Source organism: Cordyceps javanica, chromosome 7, assembly GCF_051103115.1.
Source record: "Cordyceps javanica chromosome 7, complete sequence".
In the NCBI taxonomy this organism is placed as follows: Eukaryota; Fungi; Ascomycota; class Sordariomycetes; order Hypocreales; family Cordycipitaceae; genus Cordyceps; species Cordyceps javanica.
In genome coordinates this window covers 2,245,269-2,255,978 of record NC_139301.1, presented here as the reverse complement: position 1 = coordinate 2,255,978, position 10,710 = coordinate 2,245,269, and the positions used below count along the sequence as shown (strand labels likewise).

The following is a 10,710-nucleotide window of genomic DNA, read 5'->3' as shown; positions in this document are numbered from 1 at the left end:
AACAAGGTGGTCATGCTTCACTTATTCACAGAAATGGGAAACCACTTATCATTCGGAAGTAAAATGAAGTCCAACTAGAAAAAAGTAATCTTTTCAGCCCGGGTTCCTTGTGCTTTCATCAAGTAAATACAGCCACGACTCAGTGGGTTGTTCTCAGTGGCCCGCGGTGGCATCTTGAACGACAAAGGTGGCCCAATGAACTTGAGATGTCAGAAAAGAAGATCAGCCCATCGCAAATGCTTGAGTGAACAGGATAAAGACAAATGATACATGATAATTTAACCTATGAGTTATGTGGAACGCCGAAGCGTCGTCGAGGTGATGTGTATTCAGGACCGTGTGATGATAATCAGGGAACACAGCATGACCATATATTGTACCGAAACAGCCCAAAATGAATCATGAGCTGGATACCCACTAAGTTTTCTTGCAACATGGATGCATAGGCCGTTGAAGCTGGAGCATTTTCTGATGAGCCATGTCATACGCGCATACAAGAGAAACGTCGCTCACGATGGGTACGCAAGTCAGTACTTTAGGCTCCGGACATCTTGGAGGGGGACACTGCATGACTGCTGAGTTGACCCCCACAAAGCCCAGGGAAGATCGGATAACAATAAGAGAGTACTTCTATATATCTATAGCTATGCAAGCAGTCCATGTGGCTTGCATGAACCCCCGGCACTCTTGTTGGTGAGAAGAAGCTTGGCTCCCGAGTTCCGGACTATGAGAACCGATGCCGAATCTCTCAAGGAAGAGAATACACAATTTCTATGCTTCATTGACTTGGCAGGCTATGCAAGGATTGAAGTTGCTGCCATCGGAACCAATCTGGTGACATCATCTAGCCGGCCTCCCGAGGCCCCGCCACCTTGGTAACCCCTCAGCACCCCACCATAGCTCCGACGATCAACATCATAGACTGTTGCGACCTTTTTCTCTTCTCAAGCCCATTGTCTCCAGCCACCTCTTGAGAGTCTAATTCTTCATCTCGAATATTACAGGAATTCTTGTTGTACATTGTTTCGGTATGGCACTCCCTCGGCCCGCTGGCCTCTTACCCCTCACTGCGCCGACAACAACTGAAGACTTGACCACACCCGCTGCATCTCAAAATCGTCGGCTGACTCAATTGACTGCAGACGAGCACAAAGCAGCTACTCAATATCCAACATCATGTCTGCCATGCCAGCCACATCCGGCCACTCCGCGGCCTGCTGCAACCTGCCCCCGATCGTGTCAAAGGGTTACCAGGCCAAGGGCAAGTACGAGGAGGTGGGCGGCTACAAGACTTGTATGTAAATTCCAACCACAGCGTCCCTCATCTCGACCCAAGGAACCCGCCTCTTGACATGATGGCACCACTAACGGGGCTGAAAAAAAAAAGATGTCACTGGTCCCGCCGACGCCACCAAGGCCATCGTCATCATCTACGACATCTTTGGCTACTTTGAGCAGACTCTCCAGGGCGCTGATATTCTCGGCTACAGCGGCGAGCAAAAGTACAAGGTCTACATTCCCGACTTCTTCAAGGGAGAGCCCTGCCCCATCGAGTGGTATGAGATGTGCACCTTTTGTTTGAGACCCAACGCACCGTATAGCTAACCGGAACAGGTACCCTCCCGACACGGAGCAGAAGCAGAAGGATCTCGGTGCCTTCTTCGACAAGAACCCTCCCACCAGCGCCTCGACTGCGCTCCCTGGCTACGTCCAGGCTATCAAGACCCAAAGCCCTTCCGTCACCACCACTGGCGTCCTCGGCGTAAGTATGCACGGTTGTGACAAGACTGAAACGAATTGCTGATTCGGTGGCATAGTTTTGCTGGGGCGGCAAGGCTGTTGCGCTGGCAGCCAAGGAGTCCTCTAACCCGTTTGCCGCTGCTGCATCGGCGCATCCCGCCATGGTCGATGCCGCCGACGCTCCTGGTATCAAGGTCCCCTTCATCCTGCTCGCGTCGGGCGACGAACCCGCGGAAGACGTCAAGAAGTTTGAGGATGCCCTCACCGTCCCCAAGCACGTCGAGACCTTTGCCGACCAGATCCACGGCTGGATGGCTGCTCGTTCCAATCTAAGTGATGACCGGGTCAAGGCCGAGTACGAGCGTGGCTACAAGACGTTGCTAGAATTCTTTGGCAAGCACCTGTAGACGGTTCCACAGTGGCAGGAGTACTTGAATAAACGACTAGTACCAATGCACCGTGAGAGAACCCTATGGAGAAGCCCAAAGTCGAAAATAGAGTATTGTCAAAAGTAACGCACATCTATTCGCAAAGGGCTCAAACGTCCGTATTCTTCCATTGGAGTGCGTATAATTGCCTATGTACTCTGTATATCCCTTTTCACCATCTCTTTGCCCGCGCATGGTCTACCTTGTAGCTTTGAGCTCCTCCGCCTGCCTCAGAACCGTGTCAAGTTTCAGCAGCTGGAAGCTGCCGAGCTGCAGAGGCGCACCCGGATCCGGATTGCGGATCGCCGTCGAGATCATGTATTGCTTTCCCAGGAACCACTCGATCCGGAGATCAACACCCGTCACGCGCGTCCCGCCAGCCGGGCCGAAGAACACCTGCAGCTCGCCGCCGTCCTCGGATGCCTGACCGGGCGGCGCGAAGCCCCGCATCTCCAGGTCGCCCAGCCAGCTCGCCAGCAGAGCCTCGCCGGTCATCTTGACGTAGGCCTCGCGCAGACACCACAGTGCGTAAAAGTAGCCGAGCTTGCGGTCCGCGACGACGTCGTCGTCGTCCTCCTCCGCCGCCGCCGCCGCCCCTTGGTCGTGCAGGTCCCGCAGGCGCCGCGCCTCCACGGGCGAGAGCACCGAGTCGTGCATGTCGACGTACCTGGCCCAGCCGTCCGCGCGGATGGTCTCGAGGTCGCGCGCGCGGCGCTCGCCGGGGCACACGACGTCGACGCCGAGCTGCGTGCCCTCGGGCGCGCCGCGCGCCGCCAGCACCACCACCAGCCCCGCCTGGTGCGAGACGTTGAAGAGGACCGGCTGCTGCTGCTGCTGCGGCGAGCCCGCCGGGTGGTAGAAGACGGGCTTGGTGTGCGCGTCGCGCACCGCGGTCGCGGCATCCCAGGACAGGCCGGGGACGTGTTGCGCAATCACCAGGCGCTTGAGGAGCGCGGAGCCCAGCGCGAGCTTGGCGTCGCGGACGTGGTAGTAGCGGAGAACGGCGGCGCGTTCAGTGTCGAGTAGCAGATTCATGGCGCGCGCTGCCTGATGATGCGGGCCTCAGTATACCGTTGGGGGGGATTGGTTTGTAGGAGTAAGAGCGCAGCAGCTTACCACATGCTCCAATTCAGCGGTCGTGGAGGCGTCCTGCCATAACTTGCGCGTGTCGAGCACCCACTGTATAACCGTAGTCATTTTGGTCTGATTTTTGGAGGCGCCGAGGCCGTAGAAAAGACTGCGCTTGCCCTGCGTAGCGGGGGGGGGGGAGTCTGACGGCAGCACGGTTTGAGGCTCTCGCGATATTTCTTGGCAGGGTCTACAACGGTATCCGCGCAGGGAAGGCTGGTAAGCTAGAGAGTAGTAGGGCGCTGTAGATGGGTAGACTTCTGAGAGTCGTCGTCCGGGATTCAGGAGAAGAAAAGAGCAAGATGAATCCGCACAGGATGAAGACGTGAGATTGGGCTTACGATGAGATCTGTCCGAGGTCATCTGTAATATGTAGGCGGGGCTGCTCTATCCAATGTAGATGGTTCGTTGGCCCAACCCCACTTCACATAGGACGAGGTGTGATTCTACGAGCAGTTTTAGCTGTCTGTAAGACGGGCATAACTTGCGAAATTGCATGATTTTATTTCTCGGAGGGGAAAACTTGTGCTGTTCGGACATTTTTTATTACCAATCTGGAGGATCAAGTCAAAGATGCTACTACCCTTCAACAACCTCCAGTTCTCAGTTTGGCGAGCAGGCTCTCGGCGTCATCTTGGGTGACAACACCACCCTCACAGAAAACATCTGCCAACTCGGCAACGCTATCCAGGACGAAGCGCGTCGCATCGATCCCGTACGCCTGCGTTGCCACGCCCTCTTCAAATTGCGTATTGGTTTCCGAGTTGCAGCTGCAACACCCACAACGAAAACGCAGTAATTAAAACGCAAACGCCTTAATGGCCCGATGGCTTTTACAAAAGAGTAAGACGGATGGGGAACCGGGCCTTGACTTGCACCATATTGACCAGTTTCGGAGAGCACAATTACAACGTTCGGTTTCCGGGACTCTCGATGAGGAGCCGCCACCTTTTCCCATACCTCTTGCTGTTGTGGAAAGGGCCTCTGGGGAGTTCTCCTCTGGGATTCGTTCAAAGACGCCCAATGTTCGTGTGTGGTGCCCATCATTCTGTCAATGGTTGGTGTGGCGGCGCCCCGGCCGACGCGGCACGTCTCTCGAGTGGCCTCGTTGTCATTGCTCATCCGCAACGCGCGGAGGTACTCTAGATGGAGTTCGATCTGGGCCCTCCGTTTGCAAAATTGTGTCGTCGCTGATACGTCTGTCCAGCATGAAGACGGCCGATTCAGCGCGTGCGAGGTCGTGAAGATGGTCATTGCTGGTGGAGAAAATATAGGAAATGCGTGGAAGAATGGGCTCGGCGTCCCATGACCCGGAAGGGATCCATCGCGGGAGCTCTCTGGCTAGAATACTCCTCGAGTGACTTGAGTTGGTGCGGTTCGAGGTACGCATCCAGATACTTTGCGACGTGAAAGAGTGCTGCTTGGCGCAAGTATTGCGGTCGGCATCGGAAGAGAAATCGTCTGGCGAAGGGATCCAGAACAGCAAAGCCGGGACAGGATCTCCCACTGTCACTGCCACAAAGCGACGTTTGAAAGTCCGGAGATACTTCATTCAAAGTCACTCTTGACGAGACGTTGAGGGCATGGCCTATGCCGACGTAAGTTGAGCCTTTAGCATGCACTTATCTGGCCGTGATCATCACGTACCGTCCTGGATCGCTTTTGCGGTGAAACTGGCCGACTTGTAGCCTGCCACATGATTCTGCTATGCCGTGCGGCAAGAACTTGATGGCTTGTATACGAGACTGACTGGTGTCATGAATAATCTAGAAATAATGCCAGTGACGTATGCCGGTGCGCCATGGCTCGTTCCCCTTATCTGGCCTACTTTCTCAAAAAAATCGGCAAGAAAGTGTGCCATGGTCCATTCCCTCTTGCGCTACTTGCAAATCGTCGGTTGACTACAATCCTCGTCATGATTTTAGTGCAACACCTCATTGAAAGGCCGCTCACTGGGCCTCTTCGAATTGGCCGTGTACTATGAACCGCCTGCTCCAGCTTCTTTCATTCCATCGGTAATTTTGCTCACGCAACTGCACTCCTCGAGCCCGTAGTTGTCGGAGATCCTTGACGTCCAGAAGTTTCCTTGTTGCGCTCCAGAAATTGTTCAATCAGCAGGTTCTATTTCATTCTCCTGGGACGCTCGTGTATCTGAGCTCTGCGTGGCTTCCATGGGCTGGATGATCTCCGAGTACAATCGACGGTATTAGATCTGAAGCGCACAACGGCCGATGGTCGCATACGGCTACGCTTCGATGAGTCGCCGAGTATTTATACACCATGGTGACATTCTGTAGGTCAGTTTGAGAGACATGTTCTTTCGGAAAACTTGGAAAATCGTCAATTGGATGGCTAGATGGACAGCAGTAGGACAGTTTTCTTGCCGATTGAGTAATCTTTGCCTGACTTGTATCAACGAAATCGGACTACGTAGTCGACTCGTCCTACGCGGAGTAATCAACGGACACCAAGACCAAAGTCTCAGACGTCTCGACTGTGAACAACACTCATGAGATTACCAATATCAAGGGCGCATCAAGAGCTCGTTACCCGCCAGCCCCAAGAGCGGCGCGCTAGCGGTGACTTGCGTCTTGGCTGCCTATCTGGGGTTACTTCATCGTGTCTTGGCTTCCTCTTCAGGCTTAGTTTACAGGCGATCATCTGGAAGTTTTCATTGATTTGAGATCCATGCGCGGGTCCGCAACATCTATCCGTACTTCACCGTTGCATCAAAAGTTGCCGTCGCGCTTTCGAGATCATGGTCATTGTCAGCTCCTTTTAGTTAGCATCGTGCGCATTTGTCAGCAGGGATTAATAAGTCACCAGTATTGTACTGTATGCTTGCAAGAGAGAATCGTTCAACACACAGCTAGGGCGAGATTATCAATTCTTGAGGTGGATCTGGATACGCGTGTTATTAGTACTGACCACGCTGAAATAGATTCCGGATTGCCCGCTCCCTGTACTATACGCCGGCCCTTGTACCATATGCGACCCGAAATGCTGATGCTGTCTTTACACCTAGTAGGGCAAAGTACCACCATGATGCCAAGTAGATTTTCTGCGGCCATGTCATCAGAGTGCCAAAGCGCTCTACAGTCCTAAAAGTATAGTGTACATGCAGAGCTACCAACTCTATAGCTTTCCAATGATTCTGGTCATAATATATCTCTTGGGTATACGACAGTCCAGTTAGTGTTAGCAGTTGGAGGTAGCTCGGCCTCTTTTTGCTTGCGTTCTGCCTGTTCTCTCAATGCCGAAAACTTGCGCAAGGTCTCGTCATTTCGTGCCACCAACAAGCGCATTCCCCCTCGAGCCGCATCTACGCCATGCAGCAGCATCGGCGCGTCGCTTTCGGGAGAGTCACCCGCAACCAGTATGGGCTTTTTCCACTCGTCGATATACGACAAGATAGCAGCCCACTTGCCCATTTTCCATGTCGCAGGAGCCCACAGATATGGAGTCATCACCAGATCTGATCCGTCATCTTTGACTGCCTCGGCGCTGTATATACCATCTGCGACTTGCTTGCGCGACGTTTGAATCGATCCAGACTTGGTGTTTCTCAAGAGAAGCGTGGTGCCAATCACATTCTCCGGCTTGACGTTGTAGCCGTACTTGGGATCCGATGCAACCATGCGGACAATCTCTTCCGATGCCGCAGTGATGACGTAGACGTCAATTCCGTTGGCCATTAATTTGTTATAAAGCTCAACTTGGCCGGCAAAGATCTTTGGTGGGTGGATTTGAATCTGTACGAGGTCGTCCCCTTCGTAACAGTTGGTTGGTACAGGCTCCGTCAAAGCCACCAATTCATCCACGTAAATTTTCAAATGACGAAGCGGTATGTGGCTGAAAACCTGCGTAGAAAAGGAGTAATAAACGGAGTCACCCAGCTGGTATAGACGGGTGCTGTAGCTGTACAAGCTTTCCTGCCCGCTTGCCGAGTCCTTGAAGGGTATAAGTTGTAGGGCCGGGTCCAACGTTGCCCGTGACAGCACACCCTTATTCTCGAGGAATGGAAGGAGGCACGATTCAAGATCGAATTGCCAGCTAGTGTCGTCCATATCGAAGCATGCATATTGCTCTTTGTGTGCATTGGCAGCGATTAGATCGTTCAGCTGCTTCGCAGCGGCAGTTGGCCAATGTTTCAATTCAATTTCAGACATGACGCTGGGGATGTGGTTGGCGGTCCTCCAAGGTTCGGACGTGATGCCTCTCTCGTGAATGTCTGACAGAGAGAAGCTGGTGATTCTTTTCGAATTCTCGCCGACTTATATAGTGCATATAAAGTTAATGACTCGGGGCTTATAAATCTAAGCCCGCAGTGGAACACTAAGAGCGCTACTACTGATACTCACATGCTTCTGTCAATTTCTGGACCTGGGGGGGTGCTTGCTACTGCTAACGCCACATCCCCCTCATCCTACCATTGTCCATTTATTTCTTTGCGTGTTGGTGGCGTCGGGCCTTTGTTGAGCCTCCATTGTGACACCGTTTGTCATCTTCTGCTATTGTAACAGATCCAATCTTCGTCAAGTTCTATCCGTCGAGTCTGCTCGTCAACTGTCGTCCATCAACTGTCGTCCGTCGAGTCTGCTCGTCAACTGTCGTCCGTCAACTGTCGTCCGTCAACTTTCGCCCGTCAACTTTCGCCCGTCAACTTTCGCCCACCGATCTTCTCCTTGACCTGTTGTCATTTCTTTATTTTTTTGCGCAGAAGAGTAGCGATGGCGTCGACGAAAGCTGAGAGATCAAAGTATATAAAGCAACATGCAAACCGCTCATGTAACCAGCAGGTCCAGGTTTCGTACTTGTTTGTTCATGGAATTGCTATAAATCTGGTGCGATTCCTGAGTTGCGTCAATTATACTTCAATTGCGACTGCTTATACTGTTAAAGGACTGATGACGGAGCCCGCCACAGCTGGCAGTTGGAGCTGAGACAGACGCAGGTCGAAATCACAGTCTGCACCAAATTGAAGCGATGAAGCAATTCATCTCCGCGTTTTGCTCGACTCGCCTCCAAGATCTGGCAGCATTTGAGGATACGAATGCCTGGCATCGCTGCTCCATAGGCAAGCTACATGTCCAACGTCTCCGAGAAATGCACAATGGTAAGACGCTCTGTTCCAACGAAAAGAACGTCTGCTTAGAAAAAACACACCTACAAAGGACAGCCCTCGGCAGGCGCGCTAATAATTCAAAAGTGAATGCTTCACAGTTCGAGTGCCCATGTTCGCCATGTCATTCCAAATACGTCGCTCTCTAGTCTATATGTAGGTATTGATGAAAATGCGAGTCGGGTCTAACGTCTTTGATGCCTATAGCTCTATGACTCGTCATCTTCTGGAGGCGCTTCCAGCGAAAACAGAAAGACGTGATGGTTCTTCTCCTTCTTGCTCTTCTTCCCATCTCCTTTCTCTTGAGCGCTGCCATTAGCTGCTTTCGGATCCGACCGCTTCGAGTCAGAGTCGGGGTTCTTTTTTTTCGTCGTGTCCACGACTCCATTCTCCAGCTTGCCAATCGTCTTGATCGGGTTCCCATCCCCGTCCAGGTCCACGACAATGTCCACCGTATCGAGGCTGCCGTCTTCCGTATACGTCCACAGGCTCTTCAGCTCGCCGCGGACGACGGCCGTGAGGTAGGTCGAGCCCAGCACGCTTGGCACCAGATACAGCAGCGCCGGCTGGCCGCGCTTGAACACCAGAAGCATCGCCAGCGTGGCGAGCAACCCGAGCAGGTAGCCAACCATGGACGCGTAAAAGTACGTCTTGCTGAAACTGCTCGCCGCCACGGAAAGCGGCACCTCCTTGGGAGAGACCAGGTACATGAGACGACGCGTCCAGAACCAATCGCCCCAGTTGCCCTTGACCTCCACGTAGGGGGCCTTGATCTCGCGATGCTTCGTTTCGCTGCGCGTCACCAGCTCGCCGGAAGCGGCGTCCTTTTCGACGATGCGCAAGTCTGTTGACTCGTACTTGACCAGACGCTTGTAGTGCATCCATAAGTCCGCGCGGAGCGCCCAGGCGATAAACATGCCAGGGATGACAATGTCGCCCAGGCCGAGAATACTCTGGCGCTGGGCAGCCTTGAACTGCAATTTGATGGGAACCTCGAGAGTCGTCGCCACCGTGACCATGTACGGGGTATAGAAGACCATGAAGATGTCGTAGAAGAAGAGCCCCGACAGCACGAGCGATCCGATGAGCAGGTCAGTGGGCGACAAGACCAAGAACGAGCAGTAGCACATTCCGTAGCCCAGCATGTTGGACAGGAACGGCGACGTGGTGGTGAAGTAAAAGGCCGCCGTCGCAGCCGCCAGCGGCAGAGCCATCATTGTCGCAAACTTGATGTGCGCCGTCTCCTCCCCCACGCCTTGCAGAAAGAGGCGCAGCAGCCACTCCCGCTTGAACGTGCCTCGGACGTTCCAGGCCGCCTTTTGCAGCCTCGCCGTCGGGGCGAGCCAGCCAAAGACGCCCGGCAAGGGATTGGTGGCCGTCGCCGGGGAGGCGCCGGCGTCCGAGTTGCCCACATTGTCGCAGCGCACGACAGCCTGCGTCTTCTGGTCCACCATGCGCAGGCGGCCGTCCAGGCCGCGCCAGTACCTCGGGAACGCAAACGCAGAGACCAGGTCCACGCCGTGCGCGTAGAGGGTGACCAGGCTCGCCACCGAGACGATGGACATGTACCAGCGCAGGATCTTGCTGATGACGGCCGGGTCGTTGAGCCACTGGATGAGGTAGTAGAGGCCCATGAGGACGATGCCGGCCATGACGGGGAACAGGATGGCGTCGGACATTTCGAGGCCCTGCGCCAGCTTGTCCTCCTCCTCCGTCTTGCGCCGCGCCTTCTTGTCCCGGGGCAGGGCTGCCGACGGCGGCCTCCGCAACGCCGCGTGGGCGCCGAGGTAGATGATGCCTGCGCTGCCGAGGATGAGCTTGGCTTCCAGGAGCAGGAAATCAACGTCCTGGAGGGCCTCGAGCCACGTCTCGGGCCGCGCGGTGGCGTTGAGAGAGGTCGAGTTGAGGCCACTCAGGATCCCCCCGCTGGGGTCCAATATTGACGAATTGCTCGCCATGGCCTAGGCTAGATTGCCGACAGGATTACGAGCAGCTCTTCGGTCTTGACAGATCAATGCGCGAATTTTGGCGGAAGGAATGATGTTTGCTCCTCGGCTGTCGCGTGAAACTCGATCAGATGGAGAGATACGTGGTCCCTTCAACGCTCGTGATGACTAAGGATTCGTTAAGCTACGTCTCTATGTCAAAGAAAGTCATCTTTGACGTTTAATTCCGACCGAAATATAAGAATATCTCCATCTGTGTTTGAAAAAGAACATTTGATTATTTTCGAAAAAAGAAAGTGCTATAGAAGTAATTCTTGTCCAGTGCAGCGAGGACGACCCTAGGCCA

At 53.9% G+C, this 10,710-nt stretch overlaps 4 protein-coding genes across 4 annotated transcripts; 1 reads left to right on the top strand and 3 right to left on the bottom strand.

Annotated features, from left to right (window-relative positions):
- Nucleotides 1-1,176: 1,176 nt before the first annotated feature.
- V2A60_010176 (Alpha/Beta hydrolase protein) lies at nt 1,177-2,147 on the top strand (the record flags this gene model as incomplete). The annotated part of the gene is made up of 4 exons (XM_083261437.1): nt 1,177-1,294; nt 1,388-1,556; nt 1,615-1,762; nt 1,818-2,147. The coding sequence occupies 4 exons, from the start codon at nt 1,177-1,179 to the stop codon at nt 2,145-2,147; spliced, it is 765 nt and encodes a 254-aa protein (XP_083117563.1).
- A 219-nt stretch (nt 2,148-2,366) lies between these two features.
- V2A60_010175 (4'-phosphopantetheinyl transferase family protein) lies at nt 2,367-3,365 on the bottom strand (the record flags this gene model as incomplete). Its single annotated transcript, XM_083261436.1, has 2 exons — nt 2,367-3,215; nt 3,285-3,365. 2 exons carry the CDS (start codon nt 3,363-3,365, stop codon nt 2,367-2,369), a joined length of 930 nt encoding a protein of 309 aa, XP_083117562.1.
- Nucleotides 3,366-6,454: 3,089 nt separating this feature from the next.
- V2A60_010174 (uncharacterized protein) lies at nt 6,455-7,465 on the bottom strand (the record flags this gene model as incomplete). Its single annotated transcript, XM_083261435.1, has 1 exon — nt 6,455-7,465. One exon carries the CDS (start codon nt 7,463-7,465, stop codon nt 6,455-6,457), a length of 1,011 nt encoding a protein of 336 aa, XP_083117561.1.
- Nucleotides 7,466-8,627: 1,162 nt separating this feature from the next.
- Nucleotides 8,628-10,376, bottom strand: V2A60_010173 (aspartic endopeptidase; the record flags this gene model as incomplete). Its single annotated transcript, XM_083261434.1, has 1 exon — nt 8,628-10,376. One exon carries the CDS (start codon nt 10,374-10,376, stop codon nt 8,628-8,630), a length of 1,749 nt encoding a protein of 582 aa, XP_083117560.1.
- Between the last annotated feature and the right edge of the window lie 334 nt (nt 10,377-10,710).